The following is a 24874-nucleotide window of genomic DNA, read 5'->3' on the forward strand; positions in this document are numbered from 1 at the left end:
CTATACTCTACTTCATGCCTGCTTTAAAAAGGAATATTTAAAAGACCTGTCCAACTGATCAATCAAATGATCCACTTGGATGGTCAACGACTGTGAAAGATGGTGACTGACCATATACAATTCTCTAGTAAGTTGACGGCTGAGTGTTACATTGCAGATGTTATTACGTGCTGGGACAGAGCTGAACCACTCTAGGGAGAGCTCTGGGAAGCATCAGACAGACAGTGCTTTTGTGGGCTCCTTGGTGGGACATGGGAATGTGGCCACTGGTGAAACACCGGCACAGGCTGCCCAGAAAGGTGGTAGATGCCCCATTCCTGGAAACATTCCAGGTCAGGTTGGACAGCGCTCTGAGCAACCTAGTCTAGTTGAAGATGTCCCTGCTCACTGCAGGGGGTTGGACTAGACGGCCTCTAAATGTCCTTTTCAACGCAAATTATTCTATGATTCTGTCTGTAGGACACGACACCTCTGCTAGCCAGTCTTAGTGAGTAATGAGCAGAGGAGACAGCGCAGTATCCCTGCAGCCTCCGGACAGTTGGTGCGTGACTTGTGCTATGCTTGCCAACTCTTCCTGCTAAATGGAAAGGACACAAAGAGGATAGGGCTTTACAGGGTCAAAATCAGGAGCCCCCGGTGTTCCCTTCGGACCTGGTTTGCACACACATTCTCACATAGACATGCGTGTGCGGGCTGAGCACAGTCTAACCCTAAACCTACATGCAAATGCAAAGCTGAAGGTCAAATCCTAAAGTCCTTAACAGTCAAAATGTCCATTGAAATCAATGTTATTCATTCCTGGGATGGTGAAATGATCCATGCACGTAGAGAGGAGGCAATAAGTGCATCCCTTGTCCTAGAGCTGGTGGAAGCTGGTTCTGTCTTGGATTCTGGCTTAACTCCTGGCTTAACTCCTAACATTTGAAGACCAGCCAGGGACTACAGGTAAAAAAATCACAGTATTTTGTCCATTCAGATTTGTAGAGGGGGGATGAGAGGGTATGCTAAAGTGACTTTATCTATAATACAGAGGAACCACAGGGCAACCATGAATTGGGCCTTCAAGGAGCTACTTCTGCATGAGACCTAAAGGGAAGGAACTCCAGGACCTGGTCTGGAAGATGCTGTGCCAATGCTGCCTTTTTGAGCTGTTACAGGTTACTGTGGTCAGCTCCTGATGGGTGGCTCATGGGGAATTGCCATCAGGTTGTACTTTCCTTTTTTTTCTTCAGGGATCCTTTCAGTTTCCGCCACAGACTATCCTTTCTCTTCATCTTCTTCTCCACCATGGGCAGCGAGGACTCTTTCCTTCGGATTTCCCTCACTAGTCCATGAAAGACATCATCAATGTAGAAGCGGAGGGCAGCTGAAGTCTCAAAAAAGGAGCAAGAGTATTCTCTGGCTAAGCTCATTCCTTCTTCAGTCGAGACCTACAAGGAAAAGAAAAGTCCATATCCATAAATATTGCCTAATGCAGAGAGCATGAATCAACCTGAGAACATTACAGTATACGTAGTCTGATTTTTGGATGCTGTAAATCACCAACCTTTAATTTTATAGGAAAATAACAGTATCCAACAAGGAAGATTCAAGAGTGAAAGGACCACAGTAAAGCCACAAGATGTTTGAACAGAGCATACTGGCAATACTAATGTGCTCAGGTATATTATTTCCCTAATTCTGATGCATGAATTTTTCCACATATTTCCACTCTCTAGTAATCCTGTAGTTTGATAGTGCTGGTACCTTTATTCCATAGACTGGAACGGATGGCCAGAAAGACTTACACAGAATTAAGGTCCTAGAAAATCCCTGTTCAGCATTAACCTAATCCTTGAGGCAACTTGACCCTTTAAGCTCACCAGTTTTCATACCTTAAGATTTTTCAGTCACATTAATTTCTGAGCATGCCTTTAAGTGTTTTAGTCTTGGTAGGTCTGTAATCCTATCACTTAGCTCATGCCTGAGCTGTACGAAGATCCAAAATCTATTTGTTTTTCAGCTCATCTTCCCTACGTGGCCTCATGTACTTACCGTTCTCAGGGAACATGGTGAAAACGTGTCTTTGTATTTTGAGGAACTGCAAGCAGAGGAATCACCATGAATCTAGAGGGAACCTAGGCAACTCTCTTTTCATTTGCCTGAATTTCGAAACAAGGATCTTACTCTTAAAATTTCCATATTGGATACCTTTTGGCATGTGACCTGCCAGTCTGCTAAATGAAAGGATACTGACTAAGATGTGGTTTAAAGAGACTTTAAAATATTATCGTAAGGAGTAACACTGCCCACCACTTAAGGTACTCTTAACACATTGGGAGTTCATCCAGTAGCATGCAGCAAGGCTGTAGCAAACCAAGGAGCAAACCTTATGAGCTTCTAAAGTTTAAGCCAGCTTTCCAGCCAATAGACTATCCTTTCTTTTCAGTATCTGAACATAAAACTGAATGAACGAGCTGTATGAATGACATGTATGCTGTATATTCAAATTCTAGTTCAGAAATTCCAGCCTTTGTTTTTATTTGTATTTGGATAACATGATTTATTCAGGTACCTTGCCAACCATGAGGATAAAAAGGCAAAAAAGTACTTTGAGACAGCCTTGTGAAAGGCTACATAATAAGCTACAAAAAGTCACAATTGCTACTGTCTACCATAAGACTAAGCCTGGTTGTTGGTTATTTTTTTTTATTTCTAGTGTCATGCACTCAAAGCACCATTTATAAATATTACAGAAATAAATCCTGATGTTTCAAGATAAAAACAAACTCTTTCATACCTATCATAAGGATTTTTTGCATCTGAAAAGCTGGACACAGTCAGAAACAAGATTTGGGTTGAAACAGAAAATCAGTTCATTTAGCCTGGAGGTAAATCTGTAGCGAGCATGTACTTGCATAACACAGAGTGCAGAATTCCTCCCCATCACCTTTAGACTGAGTCACAAATTTTGTAACATTAGTAGGATCATTCCTCCATGTTACAGGTATAATCTTAATTCAATTAAGAATATTGTAAGGGTAAGCAGGGAGGTTGTATGCCAACCTGAATAATACTCACTGACACAATGAAAGATTGTTACTGCTTTCCAGCTGCTATAATTGCCAACCTTTAGCAAAAGGAGATGGGTAGCAATATGGTCCTTGTTTTTCTCTGGGCAGCTGTGTAAGCAAAATGTGTGATTCAATACGTCTATTGGGCACCATTGAGAAATTGATTGTCTGGATAGAAGACTATTTTGGTCTATTTTGGACTATATATTCATTTTTTTCCTTGCTATGCCTTGTTTGAGCTGAAGGAGGACTTTTTTTATTTATTTTGTTAAAGACACTGCAGTTCTGAGCAAATGATTACACAGAGCTGCAGTTTCAGTGAAGATTTTATACATTTGCTATCTAAAAAGAAAAAAAAAGCACATAAACTGAAACATCCTTATGTTAAAGAATTGTAAGGTCATAAATATAATTAGGGTGCAAGCACAGCAATATTCAGATATAAAAAATTGCCCTTCCTTTTGCTCTGTGATTTTCTAGTCTTTTCCCATCTAATTCCTCCTTTGTTCCACTCTTGTTTTTTTCTCTTCTTTTTTTGCCTTTTCTAGGATCAAAACTATGTTTTCTGCCACCTGCAAGGAAGAAGACCTGCAGGGAAGACATGCTATGCTCCATAATGAAACAAGACTGCTAAAAGCTGTGAGAACTGGAAAATACTCAGGAGAAATAAATTGTGCAGAAAAACTTCCTTCTAGTCTCTGTGTGGCTGGAGGCTTGTAACTTGGCCAAAATTGGCTGGATTTCTACAAAAAGCAGCAAAAATTTTGTTTTGGACTCCAGTTTCCTGCCATATTATAGAGACAACATTGAGTTATTAATAGCAATAGTTCATTTCAAAGCATCATATTTTTCTTAAATCTTGCCCTCAGGAACTCATTAACTGCTTTGGTGAAATTTTATGAACTAATTCAGCATGAGGAGGACACCTGTTACAAACAATTTCAGGACATTTAGCTGAAGTTTTTCAGCTTCAAGGCTGAAAACAGGCTTTTCTTAAATCTAATGCTGTCATGATTTCCATTAATGCTTCCAGCACCAATGAAAATTTAGTTATAGTAATTTAACTAATCTGTTCGCTGAAGAAACTGTAAATATAGGAGATGTCTGCAGGAAAAATGCACATTTTTCTTTTAGTTCGTAACTCGGTCAAGAGGCTAGACACCTATGGAATGAGAAACAAGGGATAAAGCCCTTGATGAGGTCACTGACGCCCACATAATTCCAGGGATTTACCTTGTTCCCATCTTATTGCTAGAAGAGAAACTATATCATAGAAATCCATCCCAGATCTGCACAGATCAGGGACTTGTTGACAAATTGCAGCTTCCACTGGTCTGTATTAGCGGAAGATACGATCTGTCAACATGACATGGACAGGTAGGTCAGGGAGTGAGGTCATTCTGTTGAATATATATGTGGGAAGCTGAGCTTTATATCTCATCTTTAGAGTAACCCTCCGTGATTGAATCTGGCATTGTTTCCCAGAGTATAATTCCAGTTAGATTGATTGCAATTTAGCTCGTTCCTTTGCTGGTAAACCTTAAAAAGAGAATGAAGTTGGAAGACTGGTGTAGTGAAGATAATGAAAAATGAAAATTTAAGAGCTGGCAGAAGCTTCCTGAGTTTGTTTCAAACTTCAAAAACTGTGATTGTCTGGGTGGGGTTTGGATCGGGACTTGCAGAAGCAGAGCATGAAGCTCTCAGTATAAGCGAAAAGCATGATCCCCCAGAAGGACAAGTCCACAAAACGGTCAATGAAGCCTCATGAACACGGTGTGTGACCCCCAGGAAATTAGTCTTTTCACATCTTCCTTGCAAAGTGCATGACTCTGAATGCTTGTTTGGGCACATGTGAGTTGCGATGGAAGATATACCTGTTACAACAGCATATGGACTGTGGTTAGCACATGGGACCGTTGCCTGAATTTTGGAGGTTTTCATCTATGCATAGTTCAGGGCAGCTGGAACACAGCACAACTTCATACAGACAGGAGGTATTCACTGACTACAAACCACATTTTATAGCATTAAGATTCTGTCTGTGGCTTTTGCAAACCTCCCTTGGAAAATTACAAGTGAGATTAAATGCAACGCTGACAGCCTGTGAAAGCCATGATGGATGAGCTGCCATCTTTAAGACAGCCAGTTCCCCACTAAGGTCAGGTCCTGCACAGCCAAAAGGAGAGCACAAAGCCACCTGGGCTGGGTGGTGGGTGGGGAGGTACTGGCAATCATTGGCCCCCATAGGCAGAACATAAAAATATCTGAGAAGGAAAGTGCAAAGAAACTAAACAGATCGATAGTTTACCTTTGCCTTTGGAATGTCATTAGCTGGAAAATCTCCATCAGGATCAGACTACTTTGTGTTCAGCTTTGTCTCTCCTTTGGTCAAGGCAGCAACAAAAGCATCCCAAAGTAGATTTCATTGACAGAGATCATACTAGCAAAGTCAACAGCATCACCTTGGGTGAGATAACAGTGGTCTTCACGCAGGAAAGCAATGCATTTCCACTTGTGCATCTCATCCCTGCGACAGCATGGTCAACTTGAGATGGCTTTTGCATCTTTCCCCCTGTGACTGGGACCTCCATGTTGCCATAGAGAGGTATGGAGGCTGCAGGTGGAGTGCTAACGGTTGCAAAGATTCTCCTAAATTTTTGTTACAGACTTCCACCCTGGTAGTCCTCATTAACTTTGCAATGGGAAACAGAGTGATAATTATAGATCTGTGAAATTGTTTTACTAAAGACATGTTTTCGTGATCACTTATCAGAGACAGAAGGGGACACATGTTGCTCAACAGAGTGCTCATCTAAATCCCACTGAGGCCAATAGGAGGAATTCCAGTGGTTTTTGATCAAGGTCTGTGTTTTTGATCAAGCTCTCTAGTTTTGACAGGCAGTAATTTATGTGAGCGGTAAACAAAAGATAATTGTTTAAGAACATAGGGAGGGAAGCAGCATCTTAAGCAGCCTTGTTTACACCACATTAAATAATAAAAGGAGTAGGAAAAGTCAGGAGTACTCTGAATGATGGCCAAGAAAGATCCTGTCCTTTCCCTTGTCTCTGGTGGAATTTTTCTCTTTCCCAACAGGGCCCCTTCCAGAAAACAAGAACCAGATGCCAGGTTGTGTATTAGCATCTGGGTATCAGTTTGGAAACAGGTAGGTAATCCAGAAGAATCCACACAAACATTTGGGTCCTTTGCCACCACAGTCCATTCCCTCAGCATACCAGACCAAACACAATAAGCTTTTGGTACAGGCACAAACCTGTAATATGCCATAGGAAAAAGCCAGAGAGATCAAAGGTATTCACAGTTGCCTCAGTCTCTAATAAGCAAATTTTCTAAGAGAAAAAGAGGAAAGTAATCTTGTGGGTCTAGAAAGTGCATGCCATCCTGGACCACAAAAAGCAAAAAATGGATATTGCCTATCTTACATGACTGGTAAATTTTTTAATCCCACCACTGACCACCGAGTTTATGTCAAAGGCACTCCTGCACAGCAACTCCAAGTTTTCTCATTAATGATGAACAACAACTAGGACCGACCAATTTTCACTAGTCTCAGTTCATCATGCTATGTCTACGGTACCAAGAAGAAATTAGGTGGACCCCAGCCATCCAGCACTGAGAAGCGCCAGGAATCTATCCAGTAATCTGGACAGGGACAAGCTGTATTTTGGTACATGGGACTGGGTCTAGCGAAGTCTGAGCTGAGTGTTCCTGCATTCCCACCTGCCTCTCCTAGAGCCAAAGGCTTTCACTGGCAGCATTTGATTCCTGTTTTAAGAAACATGCAGCCCAATCCACTAACCCCTAAGCAGATCTATTATACCTATGTCATTTTTGACAGTTACTTATTTTTTCCTTGGACAAGCGTTGTATCAACAGGCATGGTGGCAGAGGCATTCTACAGGCGAGTATAAGGATCTTGCCAAGTGTGAAATGCTGTTGTTCAGGTCAAAGCTCAAATACTTGGATATTACAGCAGTGGCTGGGGTTGAAAACCTGAGCAGAACCAGATAAAACAGAAAAATCAATCTTTCTGACTTTTTAAGACAAGCAGCACTGTTGTTATTTGTTCACATAATACTTGTCATGGAATACTGTTTAAAAAAAAGAAAAAAATGTTCCAAGCCCTTTTACCCTTCTTCTCTTTCTTCAGATATTTACATTTATAAGCTGCCCATCATATTCTTGACACTGAGCAATGATATCCCTTAAAGGAGAGGAAAAAACAAGATCAAGTTGAAATCAATTCAGGCCGAAAGAACTGTTGAAGACTAGGCTTTGTGAGCAACCAATGTTTCCTCTCTGTGGCCAGACATTCCCTATGACTAAGTTTCAGGCCTAAACAAATGCACAGTAAATGCAAAAGCAAAACAAAAAACCTTGGTGTTAAAGTCCCCAGTTTCCAACTCCCTCAACACAAATGTTCTGTTTTGTTTCAGAATTTTATATTAATTTTGAAGTAAATTGTTGTTTAAAAATGTAATGTTGAAATTTTTCCTTCTGCAAACATAAACTTATCCTTTATGTATGATCACATTTGCAAATTTATGTGCTGCAGTCACCAATTTGATGCAGCCAAGATTCTACTAGAATTCACAACTACTTCTGCTGACACAAACCAGCATTCTTCATTCAACCAAACATGTGCACCTCATTTTTTTCCCTCAGTCCACAGGGAAGCAGACACCTCTTTTCAGCAGCCTGAGCAGTAAATGAGTAGCATGCTGCAGAAATGTGAGAGAATTTCATGTCAACACCATTATTCTGAAATCCATTTGGAAGTCTTCAGAAGTAATTAGCTGAACAAACCTCACTCTGACTTCATGGCAGGCAATTTTGCAGGCTCAGCTTTGCTGGCTTTCTAGATTACAAGGCTAGATGAGATAAAAGCTGCCATACAATTAATCATTATTGTGAGGGTACTGCAATTAGTCCTGTTCCTCCTTCTCCCTCCCCAGAATTAGATGAAAGCTGGTGTCTTATATTTTTCCATGTTTTCCTTCTTGCCTTGCCACTCCGTGATATTTTTTACCTTTTTATTTTTCATTCTTTAGGAACTATCGGTGACCGGAATGGTGTCTAGCATGAATGGCTGTGGATGTAGACAGGACGAGCAGACTGGACCAAGAAGACAATGTCTTTCTGTGTGCACTCATGCCCTGAGAGACTGGATGGTTTGGAAATAGCACACGGCACAGTACTACCCACCTCACATCCTCAGCTGTTCTGGCCTCTGAAGGCACTTGCATTACAGAGGCTCAGATATTCTTTCCCCTCCCCTCATAAACTGGCCTTTGCATTTGGACAAGAAGGAAAATGCTGTTTCAACAATGTAGAAAACAATAGGATTTTCTGGGGCTTCTGTGATGAGCTTTGTGTCTTATTTTTAGGGGATGTAGGATGGAGGGTGTGGGACTGTAAAACTAATTTGCACATTTTTTAAAGGAGAAATGTGTAATATTCTTGAGAAAAATTAAATTTCTGGACAAAAATAGAGAGATAATCGTCTGTCCCCAAATTATGCACTTTTCACCTGGTTAGTTACATGAAACACAACTTAAACTCTTTTCTGAGCCAGGAAGAATCAAACTATCATTAGATCCAAGGGAACAGCAAACTGTGGAGGCTGGGAAAGCAATCTGATGAATTATCACCGAACACTTGTTTTTATGCTTTTCGCTACTGACCACTGTTAGATTAGACTGACATTTTCTCTGACCTGCTATGGTCATTGCTTCACTCTTACATGAAAACTCTAAGTTATTACTAGCTATTTCATTAAATACATCTGCCTCACTCTTTTCCATGTGAAAAAAAAATCTAGATCCAATGCTAATTCACACTTGAATAATTTCTGGAGATTTTTAGCATCTTTTGTGACAGACATTAATGTCCAGCACTGATTTCTGTCTAGTCTTTCTCTCCCTTTTGATTCTTTTTTTTTTTTATTCCTACACTTTGGATCCACAATATCCTTGTAACACAGGAGCTACGCCTCCAGGTAATTTCATTTCTGCTTTGGGTGAATCTTTTGAGTAAAGAGAAACATTCTCCATGCAGTTGCCTCATTGCAAGGCAAGAGAAACCAATGAGGCTCCTAGGTCTATTGTTTCCAACTTGTAATAATGTTACTTCATTATTTCACAAATGTCATGTAAAATAATTAAATCAGCTTCTCATTTCATGTAAAAATCACTATGGAATCAGGGTGCTGACTGCAGATTAGACTCTCAAGTTGTTCTTCTCTACTACAGACTGTACCCTGTTGGCTTTATCTTGTCAAAAGAAAGACTGATAAGTGGGTTAAAGCTTTACGTCAGGAAACGTTTCTAGAAAGATGGCCTCAGGATCCGGCTGAATTGGAAACTCAAAGCCACATGATCTTGCAACAGTCAGAAATAGCTCTGGGTCTAATTTGAAGATAATGTGGAAGTGTTAAACCCTTAGCATCAGTCTTCAAGATGAACATGTACGAGTCAATTGCTCAAAGCATTTGTCAGAGATCTGACAATTTTCTAAATTGTCCATCATCTTTAAAGGTACTTTGATTGCAACGCTCAGCTGAAGACATAGATGGCCATAAGATGGCTGCAAAAAGCAGATGATTCTACATCAGTTCAACTTGGAACATCAGCCGGAGGAGTTCAGATTTATGTAGGGAAAAAATCTAGGAATTGCAGTTCACAAGGAAGGAAAATATTTTCAGGGTTTTTTTGTAGGCAACAACAAAAACTCAATTAACATCTGCTAACAAGAGACAGTTATTAAATATTTACATGTAAAAGAAGTTGGAAATGTACCTTTTAAACTATCTTTTTTAAGCAAATAGCAAGTTAGTAGTGTTGAACTCTTATTTTAACACTGAAAGTGTTTCAATTGTTTTGTGAGCACAAGTCAACTATCAGCCCAGTAGACCCAGCCCCCATATCTTTTATCTGTCTATAGACTGGTGTAGGCTATTTTCATTTATGTGTTAGACATTAAAATTCCACTACTCGCTTGAATTCAGTTCTTCATTAGGACTCGGGCATTACGCAGACTGGGTACTGAGGAAATCCACTTAATACCTGGTAACCTATGCAAATCTATCTGTCATTATATTAATTTAAAGAAGGCAGTAACACAGCTTCTAACAGCAATATTTTGTCCTAAAAACACTCTGCTGAAATAAGAAGATAAGAAAACAGAGCGGGAGTCAGTGAGGAGGGCAGAAAAACACTGCTTTCACCGTTCTGTTTTCCACAGTTGCCTGCTGAAGACTGGGAAATGTGATACAAGAAATCTGAAGGAAAGCAGAAAGAAATCTGGAGAGCTAAACAGAAGACAAGAAAGAGGCAGAAACAACTGTATATTTATTTGTATGTGTTTCTACATATAGTCACAAAGAAGAAATGTAAATGAAGTTAAAAACAAAACCAACCAAAACACAACCAAACAAAAATATTGGTGATTCATGAACTGAAATAAAATTCTGAGCCAAAGTATCCAAAGCTTGCTTTCAGTTAAATGTGTAATCTTTAGACACATGAACAGGCTATTGGAATTAAGATCTGAATCATACAATCATAGAATGGTTTGGGTTGGAAGGGACTTTAACGACCTCCCAGTCCCAACCCCCTGCCACAGGCAGGGACACCTCCCACCAGACCAGGTTGCTCCCAGCCCCATCCAACCTGGCCTTGAGCACTGCCAGGGAGGGGGCAGCCACAGCCTCTCTGGGCAGCCTGTGCCAGTGCCTCACCACCATCACAGTGAAAAACTTTTTCCTAATGTCTAACCTAAATCTACCCTCTTTCAATTTAAAACCCTTATCCCTTGTCCTATCTGAACATTCTCTTTATGCTTAATCTGAATATAAGTTTCCAACACTGGAATAAAAAGATCACAAAAAATATCTGTTCCAAATGCTGTAAATAGTGTTTTGTGTCCTGACACCACACACTGCTTCACACTATGTGGAGTGCAATGCACGTATAATCCGGTGTACAGTTTTCACATCTAGATGTACTCCCAGACACAGTCTGCCGACAGAGAACACCATGCTAAGTTTCTGGCCGTGAAAAGAAAATTGCAACAACTTTCTCCTTTCTCCCTTCATCTCCATGCAACTGACATCTGCTGGGATTCAGGGATTCTGTCCAGGCTGCTCAAGTGGGTATTCAACAGACTTGAGGAAGAGGAAAAAATTATAATAATAATTAATAGTAAGATTATAACAGAGAGATTTATAGAGATTTGGACTGCAATGAAATAATTTAATATCTTTTTTCAGAAGTCATTTGCCAAAGTAAGCAAGTTTTGAAATGTTATAGGTATCAAAGTGCATTATGCACAATGTACAGAACAATGTTTCACTTTTCTACCTAATACTTGGATTATTTTTTTTTTTTAAAAAAAAGATATTTGGTGTAATGAAAGGGGATGTTCTATCAGGAAATGGGAGTGGCAAGCTGCTTTTTTTTTTTTTTCCTGGAACATGTAATTAATTAGAAGGGTTTAGTAATTTCGAAATTTATTGGGATGGTTTGTCAAACAACCTCATTACGAGAAATACTTGCACAGTATCTATATTAAACTAATGACATTGATCTTCCCCATGTCAATACAAGTTAGGCAAAATATTACACTTTTGCAGAATGTGAACTGACTGAAAAAATTAATGGGAGCTTCACTGGGGTCTTCCTTTTCAGCTCCTTTCTAATGTGCTGAAAGGACAGCTCATGGATGAGCAAAGGGTCTTTTCTTGGTCACAGGAACATTGAAAGAGAGAGGCCCAGGACACAGGAACCTTAAAACGGGAATGACAGCTGCATAAGGAGCATCCACTTAGCTCCATCATGTGATGTGATCCGCCAGCATGGACAGTGCATAATAAAATACTGAGTCTGAAGAACTGCATATGAAGGGGATAACAATGAGAAATTGATGTGCTGAGGGAGAAAAATTAAAAATCTTAAATGGCCAGTGGGTAGGAAGGGCTGTAAGAATGCATTTAGCTAATTAGACATAACAAGCTCTCTTATTGCCTGCTAACCTCGCTCAAATTACCTCACTTTTGCTGCAGGCTAAGAACATGCACTCAGATAGTTTCCGTGGTAACTTGTTCCTACATCTGTGGTTAGCTTGTCCTGTTGGCAAGATCCCCTTTTGGCGAGAGGTTTCTTTGGATAACCCTTCCATATTTGCTGCCTATGGGCTTTGATTTTTACTCAGAAGACTGAGCACTTTAAAGTAAGCAAAATAACAGCTAACAGCTGCAAGAATCTTAAGTTTGTTGAATATAACCCCATCCTTTCCTGTATACATCCCCAAAACATCCTGGATACTTTACTAACAGAAACAAGCAATGATGACGGTCGAGGATTAATTAGTAGGATTTTTTTCCAGAATCTTGATTTTTGACTGAAGCCAAACAGGTTGGCTGGCATGCTAGTTCTTGTTTATTGCCACAAAGGAAAGGATATAGTGAAGCGAGAAGAGAGAAGCAGAATAGTGAAGGTGGAAGGATGGTGGAGGGGAAGAAGTCAGATTATATCTTTATTATGCTAGCTCAGGGGTAGAATGAGAAAACAGACTCTTAAGAAACAGAAACTCCTTGCCAGAAGCATTTCTTTAACCTCTTCTATCCATGGTGTATCCATCCAATTATGCAGGTATTATTTTGATATGTAAAAGATGCTACATTAATACACCCTGGGAGGAAATCATAATTTCAACTGGTAAACTCGTATTCTTATCCAAAGTAACAGACTTTTCTAGTCTACAACTGATAAAGTTGTAGCTCAGCTTGCCCAGCAGCATGTGTGAACGTGCATCTACACACATAAAGACACACACACAACAAATGCTGCTGGGATCAGATTGAGCATCTCCAATATACCTGGCAGAAAAGTTTTGCTTTACAGCAAAACTTGGATGTGGATGCTGACAGAACACTGCTCTAAAGTGTCCCTTCGGTACTGGGAGGAATTCAGCATCAGCTCCTTTGCAGATTAGAGACGCTTTCTAACATTTATTTATTTCCTGTGTTTCAGTCTGCTGTCTAGTTCAAACCTGCAGTCTGGCCAGACTCTGAAAATGACATGGAAAAGATGAAAAGACAGCGTGTGTAGCACAGATGCTGCAAGCCAGGCTGCCCACTGCCTCTTCTCAAGATTTTCCAGAAATACTTAGAGGAAAAAAGGTGGGTCATAAACTGGAGTACAAGCAGCCAGGTGAACTGCTGCTTCTGCATTCTCCCAGATAGAAAAGATTGAAAAGGAAGGGCAGGAAACACATAGAATCATGGAATGGTTTGGGTTGGAAAGGACCTTAATGATCGTTTAGTTCCAAGCCCCTGCCATGGGCAGGGACAGCTTCCACTGGACCAGGTTGCTCAAAGATAAGATGTAAGTTATGACAAATACATAAATAATATTATGTGGGAAATAAATGATACCTTAATACATAAATGGTATTAAGGGCTAGAGGCAAGAAAGATCCAGTTTCTCAGAAGTAACCTGATCTTGCCAATGAAATATTAAGGGTATTTTATCACTGATAATCACGGTGGCTGGTAGGTAAACCTGGAACTGGTGCAGGTCGTCATGCATGCCTGGATGAGCAACACCACGGTTCAGAATACAAAGTAGAAATGTAACATCTTTACGCAGCCACATCGGTGTAACAATGACAAAGACAGACAATAACTCATTTGATTTCTCTCAGGAAGCTTGCTCGTGATTTCCTAATGGCTGGTTTGTTGTTGTTTTTTTTTCCTTAAATACATAAATAAGCCTAGGTTTGGGGGAATAAAATTGCTGGTACTAAAAGCAACAGCTGGTGAAAAACAGTGAGTGCTTGAAGCCTTAACAGTTACTGTCACTAGCAATTCAGGACATGTTATCACCCCATTATTTTTTTACCCTTAGAAATAAAATGCGTGTTATTAAATGGTTTAGAAAACGACAACTGCCTGTGGTAAAGTTTTGTTGTACTTGATGGAAGGAATATTAATAAGAGGATAGGTATGATATCTTTGAGAAAAAGGTGTGGAAAAAGAAATGTAGATACCATTTCAGAGATAAGAGGGAGTTGCTATGGCTGACACAAATTTTTAAAGCTGGAATTAAATACATTCTGCTAAAAGATGTATAGAAATGGGAGAATCAGCGAATGGTTTAGGATGGACTAGAACTCTGTAGGTCACTTAGTCCAAATTCATGCTTATAGAGCGTCCACCCACAGCAGATTACTCCTGTCGTATTCAGTCAAGCTTTGAACACATCCAAAGAAGGAAATCTCACAGCCTCTCTTGGCAGTTGTTCCACTGTTTAACTACTCTCATGGTGGGAAAAAACCCTCATAAGTAATCAGATTTTCTTGTGCTACAAGTCTTTTTTCATTTTTTTCTCATCCTTTCCCTGTGCACCTCCAAGAAAAATCTGGTGTTGTCTTCACTCTGTCAATTATTAGGTGGCTGAAGACAGTAACCTTCAATTCATCAGGCTGAACAAATCCAGAAGCTTAGATCTCCTAAATTTTCCTGTTAATTTTTGTGCCCTATCTCCAAGACCACCTTGGGGATTTCTGCTGAACTCATTCCAGTACATCAGGTTATTTCTTGTACTGTGAAGCCCAAAACAGACACAATACTCCAGATACATTCCCACAGTGCTGAATAAATGTCCAAGGATCACTTCCTTGGACCTGCTGGCTACACTTTTCCTAATGCAGCCCAGGATGCACCTGTCCACCTTCACTATAAATGCACATTGTTAGTTCATGGGCAACTCATCCACCAGGACTTCCATGTCCTCTTCTGCAAAGCTGTGTTCTCTCCAGTAGTGTCCAAGTGTACTGCTGCATGACGTTGTCCATCCCAGATGCAGGCTCAGCTTTTGCTTTTGCTGAACTTCATGCAGTTCTATCAGACCACTTCTCCAGTCTGGCAATGTCCTCTCTGTATACATACCTTACCTGACAGTGTATCGACTGCACCACTCAATTAGAGACCACTCCTGAAGGTACCTTCTGTCCCAGCATTCAGTTGTTTGTACAGATATATAAAATACTGCCTTGCAATTGACCTCTGAGGAATGCTACTAGTAATTCTGTTAGCTGGGCTTTGTACTGCTCATAACAACCGTTTGAGCCCGGTGGTCCAGCTAACTCCCATCTACCTTGTAGTCTATCTATCCAAGATAGACTTGGATATCTCTTGTCTGACTATATATCTCACTTACTTGACTACAAGAACACTATGAGAGGCTGAGTTGAAAGTCTTCTTAGAGTCAAGGTAAACATAATCCACCTCTCTCAGCCATAATCCACCTCTCAAGAAGTCACTCATCTGAAGGCCATCACAGAACTGTCAGCTTGTCAGGCATGATTTGCCATTGGTAAACCCATGCTAGCTGTTCCCAGGCACTTCCTTACCCTTCATGTGCCAGGACATGGCTTTTGGGGATGATTTGCTCCATAAACAAATCATCCATTTATTTTAAGGCAAGTGAAATTGAAAAAAATTACGGACATAATTGATTTATCTTTAAACTACTCAGCTCAGCTACTGATATTTAAAAACACAGGCACCAGCACAGGCTGTACAGACCTATCCAGGAACCTGAGTGTACTCTCACCAGCTGAGGTCTCTGTCACTTCAGCCTCAATGAAGCTTCTTCCAAGGCTGCTCAAAGAATGCACGTGCAAATGTAACTGCTGTGTTGAGATAAACATAACAAGAGATAAACTTGTCCCACATAAGTAAAGACAGGTGGAAGTTTTTGGTAATTAAAGATTTTGGGTTACGATCTGAATTTTTCTACCTGCTGGACTTCTGCTTTGCCTTTTTTTTTTTTTTTTTTCTTTTTTTAACCACCTTCCATGTTTTAAAAGCTTGATTAGATCCCTCCGAAACTTTTTCTTTTTCTTACCAGTATTTTAGTGAAAAAGTGCAAAACCAAAGTAGACCAGGTGTTGTCAAGCAGGGCAGAATACAGCCTTGCAGCCTGAGACAATGAAAAGACAGTAGAAAAAAATCAATTTTCATGCTATATAGGTTGAGAAAATAAAGCAAAATTACTAAAGGAAATCGGAAAACTATTACACCTCAGTTTGCGCCCTAAAGAAACAGTCTGGTAATGAGCAGCCCTCCATCTCTGAACAGGTGGCACACCTGAGTATACAAGATAAAATATGTGGGGAGGAAGGCGGGCAGTGAAAGAAAGGAACAGCTTAAACCACAGATGGCTTAAAATGATCCAAGACAATATTTGGTTTTAATTCAGAATGACTTCATGTTTTCATATACAGCTCTGGACACTGATACCTACCCATGAAAAAGGTGGTTTGCTGTTGGTTTCCTATGTAGATTTTACACTTATGGCAATGGCTACTTTTCTCTGATGTCTCCAGTGAAAGATGAACTGTTTTGATGAATATCCACTATTCAATACTGCTTCCGTTCTCGAATGTATGCTGAACTTTGCACTCCATAATCTGATGGTGGGGTGCGCTGCAGACTGAAGAAAAGCTGTGCCCACGGGATGTGTAAATACCTCAAATGAAAATTACACTACAGCTCACCCACAACAAGATTTAACAGTTTTCAATTTCTTTGGTCTTCCAGGGATTAAATGTCTGATGTTGACTCACTTTCCTTTCTGTTACTAGTGTTTTCTGCATCTGTAAGTCACGTAGTCCTGTGAAATCAATAGAAGTACTCATAGAAAATACAAATGTTTTACTCTGCCCACCAATTGTAATAGTTCTCTTGTCTTAGGTAGGATCTCTGCCCTTTCAACTTTCTTGGGTACAACCAAAACAAAAGTTTGCTGAGATGGGTGTCAATAGATTGAATGCACCGTTAACAGGAGACCATGTCATAAGTGTACCCGGCTCTTTTATGAGCAAAGAGATGGGCTAGATAGGTTACAGCTGGAGTGGCACATAGCCACAGATAAAACATTAACACTCCAGAATTTATAGGGTTTTTTTTCCCTAATTATTCAAGTGAAATATGTGATATATGGCATCTTTTCCGACCTTTTCCTCTTTGTTAATTAAGTTTAACTACTTACTAGTTCTAGAGCAACATTGTCAGATGTTATAAAAGTTTTTCTGAAAGCCTCCCAAAAATTAGAAGACAAAAGAAAGAAGAAGGTGAGTGACAAAAAAACAAAATATTGAAGAGAAGCTTTTTGAAGGTATCCTTACTAGCACTGTTGGTTACGAGTATATGAAAAGTAGTCCAGAAAACAATGGAGATGCAGTATTGTGTCTGTCAAATCAATTGACGTAACTGGGAAATAAAAAAAAAAAAAAAACATAGACAAACTTTAAGATACGCAATCTGTTTTTCAGGTCTAAATAAAAAGCTGCAAACTTCAAGTTGAACAGAGGCGATTGCTCTGATTTTAACTTAGTGAAATCAATTATTCACACATTATAGAGAAATGGATACCATAGCAGCTGTGGAGGATGCTCAGAAGAATGACATAGGCCTTTAAGGGTTCCATGTCATTATTTCAGTCCTTCAGTGTTTCTGGCAATGACACTACACATCCCATTCAAAAACAGAAGAGGAAAGAAGAGAAGCTTGTGCCCCATTTCATTCCCACTGAACAGCTGTCTTGGAGCCTCTGTGCTGTCATGACAAGATCAGTAACCATCACCTAATTCCTAGGCAGAATGTGTTCCTTGCCACTTAATACCCATTAGATGTTTTCCCACCATTGTTCTTTATTTCAAATGGTTCTTCCTCACAATTCTTTATGTCCCTTCACTTCTTATCAACATATGCACAGCACTTTTATCACCTCTCTACTTTCATTTATATAGGCTAAAGAAATTAAGCTGTCTTTAATTTCCTTGATAGGACACATTGTCTGCACCTGTTCCAATTTGAATTTGCCATCATCACCCGTAAGCAACCACAGCTAATCTTAACTGAGATTTCACTTGTATCTTCTATAATACCTTCAATGCTTCCATGCCGCTGATAAACCTATCACTCTGAATACCACTTGAAGTGACATTTATTTTATGCACAATTGCATGAGGTTTGTGGTTTATAATCACCCTGTACGTGGCTGATATATCCAACACTTTCTCTCCTGCCTTCCAGCTGATGTGTTATAGCAAACAGTCTTGCTATTACTCCTTAAGGGCATGGCCTTGCACTTTTTACAATTACATTTAATTCCACTTCTATCACTCCTCTGGGTCACACAGCTTTTCCCCTACAATAATCCTGTCTTTTCTAGATAGAAAATGCTTCCACTTTGTGTTATCAGCAAATTGTGTCAGTACACTCCTGGCATTTTCATGCCTAGGTCATTAATGAAAATATTAAAGATCAGCAAATTGAAGGATAATACCTAATATTCTTAGTTTCAGCTAGCAGGGTCAGAACCAAAACCTCCCTTTCTAAAATGTTACTTAAATTTAGGAGTGTGTGTGGTTGTATATGTGTGCAATCCAGCTGTCATAATTTTTTTGCCAGTAAATCACCCACCTCTGTTGGCCCATCTCAACTAACCCATCTGTTACGGTTATACAGAGCATAGTGGAGAAAAGGCTGATTTATGAAATGCTGGATGATTGTCCCTATTTTTATTAATGTGTGCGTATGACTTCCCAGCTACTTTGGGTGAAAACAGTCTAATGGCACAGCTTTCCATGTGAAAATACCAAGCTGACAGACACTAAATGCTCCATGGCAAGGAGCCATGAAGCTGTGTTGCTCCAGACACCTCACTGGGTGAACAGCCCTTTGTAGGGCTCCCAGCACAATGGTGGGCCCTGGTTCGTGACCCACACTGGTCAGCAGCGTGGTTTTAATTCCAAGAATCCAATGCCTTGAGGTTTCTATATGAATTAACTGTGCAGGCTTGCTTCTAAGTGCCATTTTTTGGAGAGAGGAATAGAGCAGATGGGGATTTGTACAGGCCAAACTGTTGGAAGCCAGTGATAAGGAAGGGAAAAAAAAAAAAGGAAAAAATAATAATAAAAAAAGCCGTGAAAGACAACCCTTTCGTTTGTGTGCTTTGCATTGCCACCTGCCAACCTCGGGCCTTCTGATCTCCTCTCAGTGAACCGTAGAGGCAGCAGTTGGAAAGATCAGATATACGCTCAGGGCAATCTGTCAGAAACTACTTTGTCACATTCCCCAACACTAAAACCCACAGAAATAAAATCTATGTGTTTAAAACTCTAACTGCCCCATATTTGGGAGAACTACTCTTTTAACACAGAAAAAAGCACTGAACACAGCTCCTGCCCTGACATCTTTTCGTTGTTTTGTTTTTTTTTTTTTTAACATCACTAAAATATTAGCATTTATTTTTTTATCTCCCTTAAGCATCTGTACCTTGTTTGTTTGCCTCTGGCAACACAGTTGTAATGTCGTTCTCAAGAGACTACACTGAATTCCATTATACAACCAATGAAATAAAAAAATAGCAGAACAAACCAACAGATAAATCCAACAATTATTATTTAAGTCATTTAAAGACATTATTTTTCTATGTTTTGCCACAGTATCTCACCTATTTGGGATACTATTTGGTTATGTATTGTTTTTTTTCTAGGAGATGAGACAGGTAAATGGTGTGTGGGGTTCTTTATAAACTAAAAGTGCTGATTTTTTTTTTTTTTTAAAGTATATTTAAGTATGCATAGACTGTCCTTGAAGAGACAAGAATTTGTGAGCAAATTTCTAACATTTTTGTTCTGTGATACTTCTACATATCACATAGAATATACTACATAACATATCTCCTTTCAGGTTCAAAACACTGCAGATATCCAATTAAATTTTATACCAACCTGTTATATGGTATAATCTGACAATACCTGTCAAATCCAATGAAAAGTATCCAAAGCATATTTGAATAATAAGGAATAGATAGAAAGAAGTAAAATATGTTTTGATCTATATGGTCAATCTTAAAATAATTAACAAGCTGTGTTAAATGGAATATTCCTGCAATTGTCACCACCACAGAAAAGCAGAGTATAACGCTGAACCTGTTCACGTGTACAGTTAACAAATTCCCTAATTTTTTTATTTAGCCCATGGGGTGGCTATCCTATCTAGCCTACCATGTACTAAGGGAGCTGTTGGGAGTATTTTCTTTTCATTCAAACCTCGTTTCACATGGGTCAGACGCAGGAATAAACTTGGCACCACATGTGAGTTTGTACAATGAAACCACCATCATGTACGGGCAGCCTTTGGCAGACTTGGGCCAGCTTTGCTGGAAAGAAGCTAGGCATTATAATGAGGTTAGGACTGAATCGTACTGGCAAGGCTCTATGTCGGGATGTTTTCACAGCCTTTCTCCAAAGTACTCTTGAATACAGACGTTTCGGTGAGTTTCAGTACTTCCATGATGCCTAAATGTACTCACATCTTTTGAAAGTTTAAAAACAATTAATTACCCAGGCAATATAATCTCTTTGGCAGTCCTCACTACACGATGCTCTTCTACAGTGCTTAGAGATTCATAAATGTACTGACTGACCAGTCTGCCTAATATAGTCTCAGTAATTTCTTTCACTTTGTGCTAGAGAGTAGCAGGTTGTTAAAATAATTGCCAAGTCTAGGCAACCTTCAGGATACCATGGCCTCTGAACAATGTAGTTTCACTCAAATTTATGCAAGGTGAATTCAGTTCTGTGCACATATCACTGCAACTCCCACTCATTACTGCAGTAAAATTTAACATACATTTTCAGCATGTTATCTTCCTTTTTCTTTCATCTCAATGTCTTGACAATACTTCCAAAAATTACTATCTACTTTGGGTATCATCTCCATTGTTTGGCTTATGATTAGAGAACTGATGAATGGTCCTAATTTTCAAAGGTCAGGTTCTACAGTCTTTTCTAAACATTCTTTGAGGAAATATCCCAAAAATGTACTATATGTGGCTTTTTTCTTTCATTTACTCATCAGTGACTTAAATTTACTCTAACTGCAATTGTATTACTGACCTGTAATACTTAAAGTGAGGCCAGTAAGAAGAGCTTTTGAAAATCAAGCCACATGTCACACATACATCATCATCAGACTCATTTTAAAATCGATGACCGTCATCAGTCACCCAAAGAAAACCTAATCAACCAACCAAAGGTCAAAAAGACACTCGCTTGTTTCTGGCCAGTTCCATGTGGTTTCATGCATATTGTCAAAAAAAAAACAAAAATACCCAAACATTAAAATTATAATGGAATTATTTAGCAATATTATGTGTTTTATCAGAAAAAAAAATAATCTTTGCCATATTTTCTTTTTATTTTGTGCAATCTTTATGATGCATTCTGCAGAAGACTGTTTTCACTGGCCTATTCCCCCTCCCCCCCCATCTTTTCAGATACTTAGAGGCATAGAACCAAGAACAGAAAGAAAAGTAGATTATTTTAGAGGTAATGTAGATCATCTCTGGATCTGGTGAGTTCTCCTAACAATGAAACATTGCACTCCATTTCACATTGTAAGTAACTGTGGTTATCAGATAAAGCAGTCATCACAAGGTGTTTTATGAACAATTGTCGTTATATAAAGTGAGCTGCTGCTTTGTCACTGAAAGAAATTCACAATCATCTATTCTATATAACTAGTCTGAGTAAGTTTCTCTACAGTCTGCAGATCTGCTTTCTGAGACTTGCACTTATCTCCCTCAAAGCAAAACCCTTTGTCCCACAACGGCAAACATGGTGAATTTTGACCTTCAGGACTGTGCTTGCAGCAATAGCAGTAATGATACCAACAAACAGCTCTTTCCACAGCCACACCTTGCACAGCTTTGAACTCATTAAGCCTCAGATTGCACCTATTTATTTATTATGGGTGCCTCTATTCAAAGATTAAGAAATAGAAGTGCCAACAGACACATAACTACTTCAGTATTTTTCTCATGACCACAGTCTCACATGCATATAATATGTAGACATAATAATACATAATATTTATAGTTTTTAAGCTACAATCAACTAATCAGACCTGCTCCAGAGTAGCATAGGCTATAAAGTTTCATTTGTCTCAATACCTTGTGTCAAAAATCATCTGCAAAGAAACTATCCAACCTTGGTACTAAGGAGACAAGAGGGGAGGCTTCTGCCGTGGCATGCTGCAGCGGTGCAGCACTGTTGAAAATGTTGAGCCTCCTTTCAAATACGAATGGGCTTTAGCTGTAATTTAATTTAGCTTCCAGCCATTGCTGCTTGTTTCTATGCTGGCTACAGTAAGCACTAGTGTGGATTTTGCCACCATCTCTATTCACCCCCCCACACACAGTCAAGTCATCTCCCAAACTTCATTTTGATAAGACGAACAGACTGAAGTGTTTAAGTCTCTCATAGTAATGTGTGTCCTGCAGACCTCATCCCTGGGATGAATATATTTGATGAATTTTAAAAAAGAATCTTTTTTGTTTGACTGATTTTGGTTCAAGAGCAGTGTGATACAGAAGTTGTTCTAGCAGTCAAAAAACAGGGGTGTAACAGTACTGGATAACTGGACTGCAGACAACTGGATTCTAAAGCAAAACACAACATGAAAATGGGTAGATCTTTTATTGCAGCAAAACCTAGAGCCTGTAGCCAGTGTTGGACTAGATTTCATACTCCTAAGCAGACACAGCTAGAGGTCAGTGGACTCACTCTACAGAGGCTAAAGAAAAGAGAGATGAGCTAGAAAAAGACACAAAGAGAGAAAATGTCTTGCATAACTGACAGAAAAGGCCTAAAAGAGGGCTGAGAATAAAAAGTAGCTCTCTTGACTCCTTGTGGATTGCCCTCCTGCTTCCCTTTTGCTTTAAATTAATTTATAAATGAGGTCTATAAACACTGATGACTTAGATCAAGATTACTTTTGCTCAGTCACTGTGCTGATGTATAGCCCTTTGGATTTTTCTAGTGGGTATGTCTGATTTTGCTCTGAGAACTGCAGCGTCTGGCTGCTCTTGGACATATTCCTTATATGACTCTGAAGCACAAATGAGGACAGCACAGTAAGACCAGTGGTAATCGACTCTCTGTCCTCACCAAGGCCAGCATCTTCTCTGCAGTAGTAGCCAGCTTCTACCAGAAGAGGACCTGGAAACCCCACATTAAATAGGCTGAATGGGTTAAATCGCACTTTTTGGGGTGGGTTTTTTTTGTTCTTTTTTCTATATAATACGTAATACACAGATTGCCTCTGACGACTGTACTGGGGCTTTACTGCCTTTAGTCTGCTCTCTGAATTGTGCCCTACTATATCAGCTGGATGGTAAAAAGAGTAATTCACTTTTTTACCAGCAAACAAAGTAATATTTGTTTTGCAAACTACCTGTCAACACACTCTCTCTAAGGCTGATCAGCAAGAAGGTGGAGAGGATTTCATGAAATGGCTTGTGCCGGAGGGTATCTCCATTATCGAAACCTTTCAAATGACAAGAATGGCAAATTTTCTGTTTTTAATTTGGGACCACAAAAGCTACATCCAGAGACTACGTCAGGCAGCCCCTGAGGCAGGCAACAGACTGTACTGACCATCTACCTACTTAAGTAAATGATCTTTTAGGCAAGTTTTTTGTTTGAGAAATTACTTACCCAGTATAAATCTATCCCAATAAATAAAATGGACTGGAGACCATATTCTAATCCTAAATTTATGTAGCTAAACTTTCTCTGTACCCCAAAGAAAGGCCCAGCAGAAATAGCCTGTAGCCTTACCTCCCTCCAAATCACCTGTGGACATCATCCTGGGAGTTGCTTCTTCCTATGCATTAATACTTCAAAGCGAGCATACTAACTATTAAACACCACAAATAACTATGGATCAGTGCTTGAGCCCACTCCTTGGCCCAAACCATAAATGTCAGAAGAGATGTCAAATCAATCTCTGTGTCATTATGCTTATCTGAGATAAGCTGTGTCTAACAAAGCGGGGTCCAGAGTGACTCCAGAGATACCTACAGTATGGACCTGCTCACTCTAGCCTCTTGCTATAATTATCAGACAAGGTGTTAAACCATCCTCTGGTGATGCCTTCCCCAATTGTGAAGAGCCTGAGAGACAAGCTGACTCCCCGACCCAATTATTTCATTACAAACAGGATGAATTGCTGCCCAAATATGATGTGTGCTGTGGAATGCCTTGGATGGTTGTGGCAGATATTTGGGTGGATTTTCTTTAGTTTGCTACTAGACCTGTCGCTCAGGACTACTGTCAGGGGAAAGAGGACAAAGGAGAGCTGCAGACACTGGGATGATACGTGGTGATGTGTGAACTCCAGGCAGAGTCCCGGCAGAGGTCACTGAGCAGTTCCCAAGAGTGTTTTCCACTCAGGAGACCTAGTACGATTGTTGTTATTATTATTACTGTTATTGCTATCACTGGTCTTATTATCGTTACTCATTTACTCTAGTTAAAAGCAGAAAGGCAGTCACTTTTGTGAACTTGCTTAACTGTAGACACTACCATGCACCTTGTTTCTGCCAAGAAATTTTTCATTCCTAGTGTCTGCAATTATAAAGCACATCCATGCTTTAAGTCTACAGCATTTTTCTTCACTCCTCTGGTACACTGTATCTGCTATTTTCCCTCCTTGATATAGCCTTCTCACAATGTATTTCTGTCTTATCCTTAGCTTCTCACATAAAAACAGGCGCTGAAGGCTTAGGGTTGTGTGTTTTACAGCTGTACTGCATTTGATGGGTGCTCAAGAGATCCATTTAATGTATGAGTCTGAGCAACTCAGTAACAACCAATATCCAATAAAGCTGATAGAATTATTATTTGTTGCACTTTTACCACAGGAAAATATTTCACAATG

The 24874-nt window shown here is 39.6% G+C and overlaps 1 protein-coding gene across 1 annotated transcript in view; it reads right to left on the reverse strand.

The window, feature by feature from the left end:
* Window positions 1-1202: 1202 nt before the first annotated feature.
* Window positions 1203-24874, reverse strand: part of RIT2 (Ras like without CAAX 2) — a 184439-nt gene continuing 160767 nt past the window's right edge. The window contains exon 5 of the mRNA XM_086479821.1: window positions 1203-1430. Within this exon, the coding sequence (XP_086335947.1) occupies window positions 1203-1430 (228 nt within the window). The remainder of the gene's footprint in view (window positions 1431-24874) is intronic.

This window comes from Leptosomus discolor, chromosome Z, assembly GCF_034619465.1.
Source record: "Leptosomus discolor isolate bLepDis1 chromosome Z, bLepDis1.hap2, whole genome shotgun sequence".
Taxonomy (NCBI): Eukaryota; Metazoa; Chordata; class Aves; order Leptosomiformes; family Leptosomidae; genus Leptosomus; species Leptosomus discolor.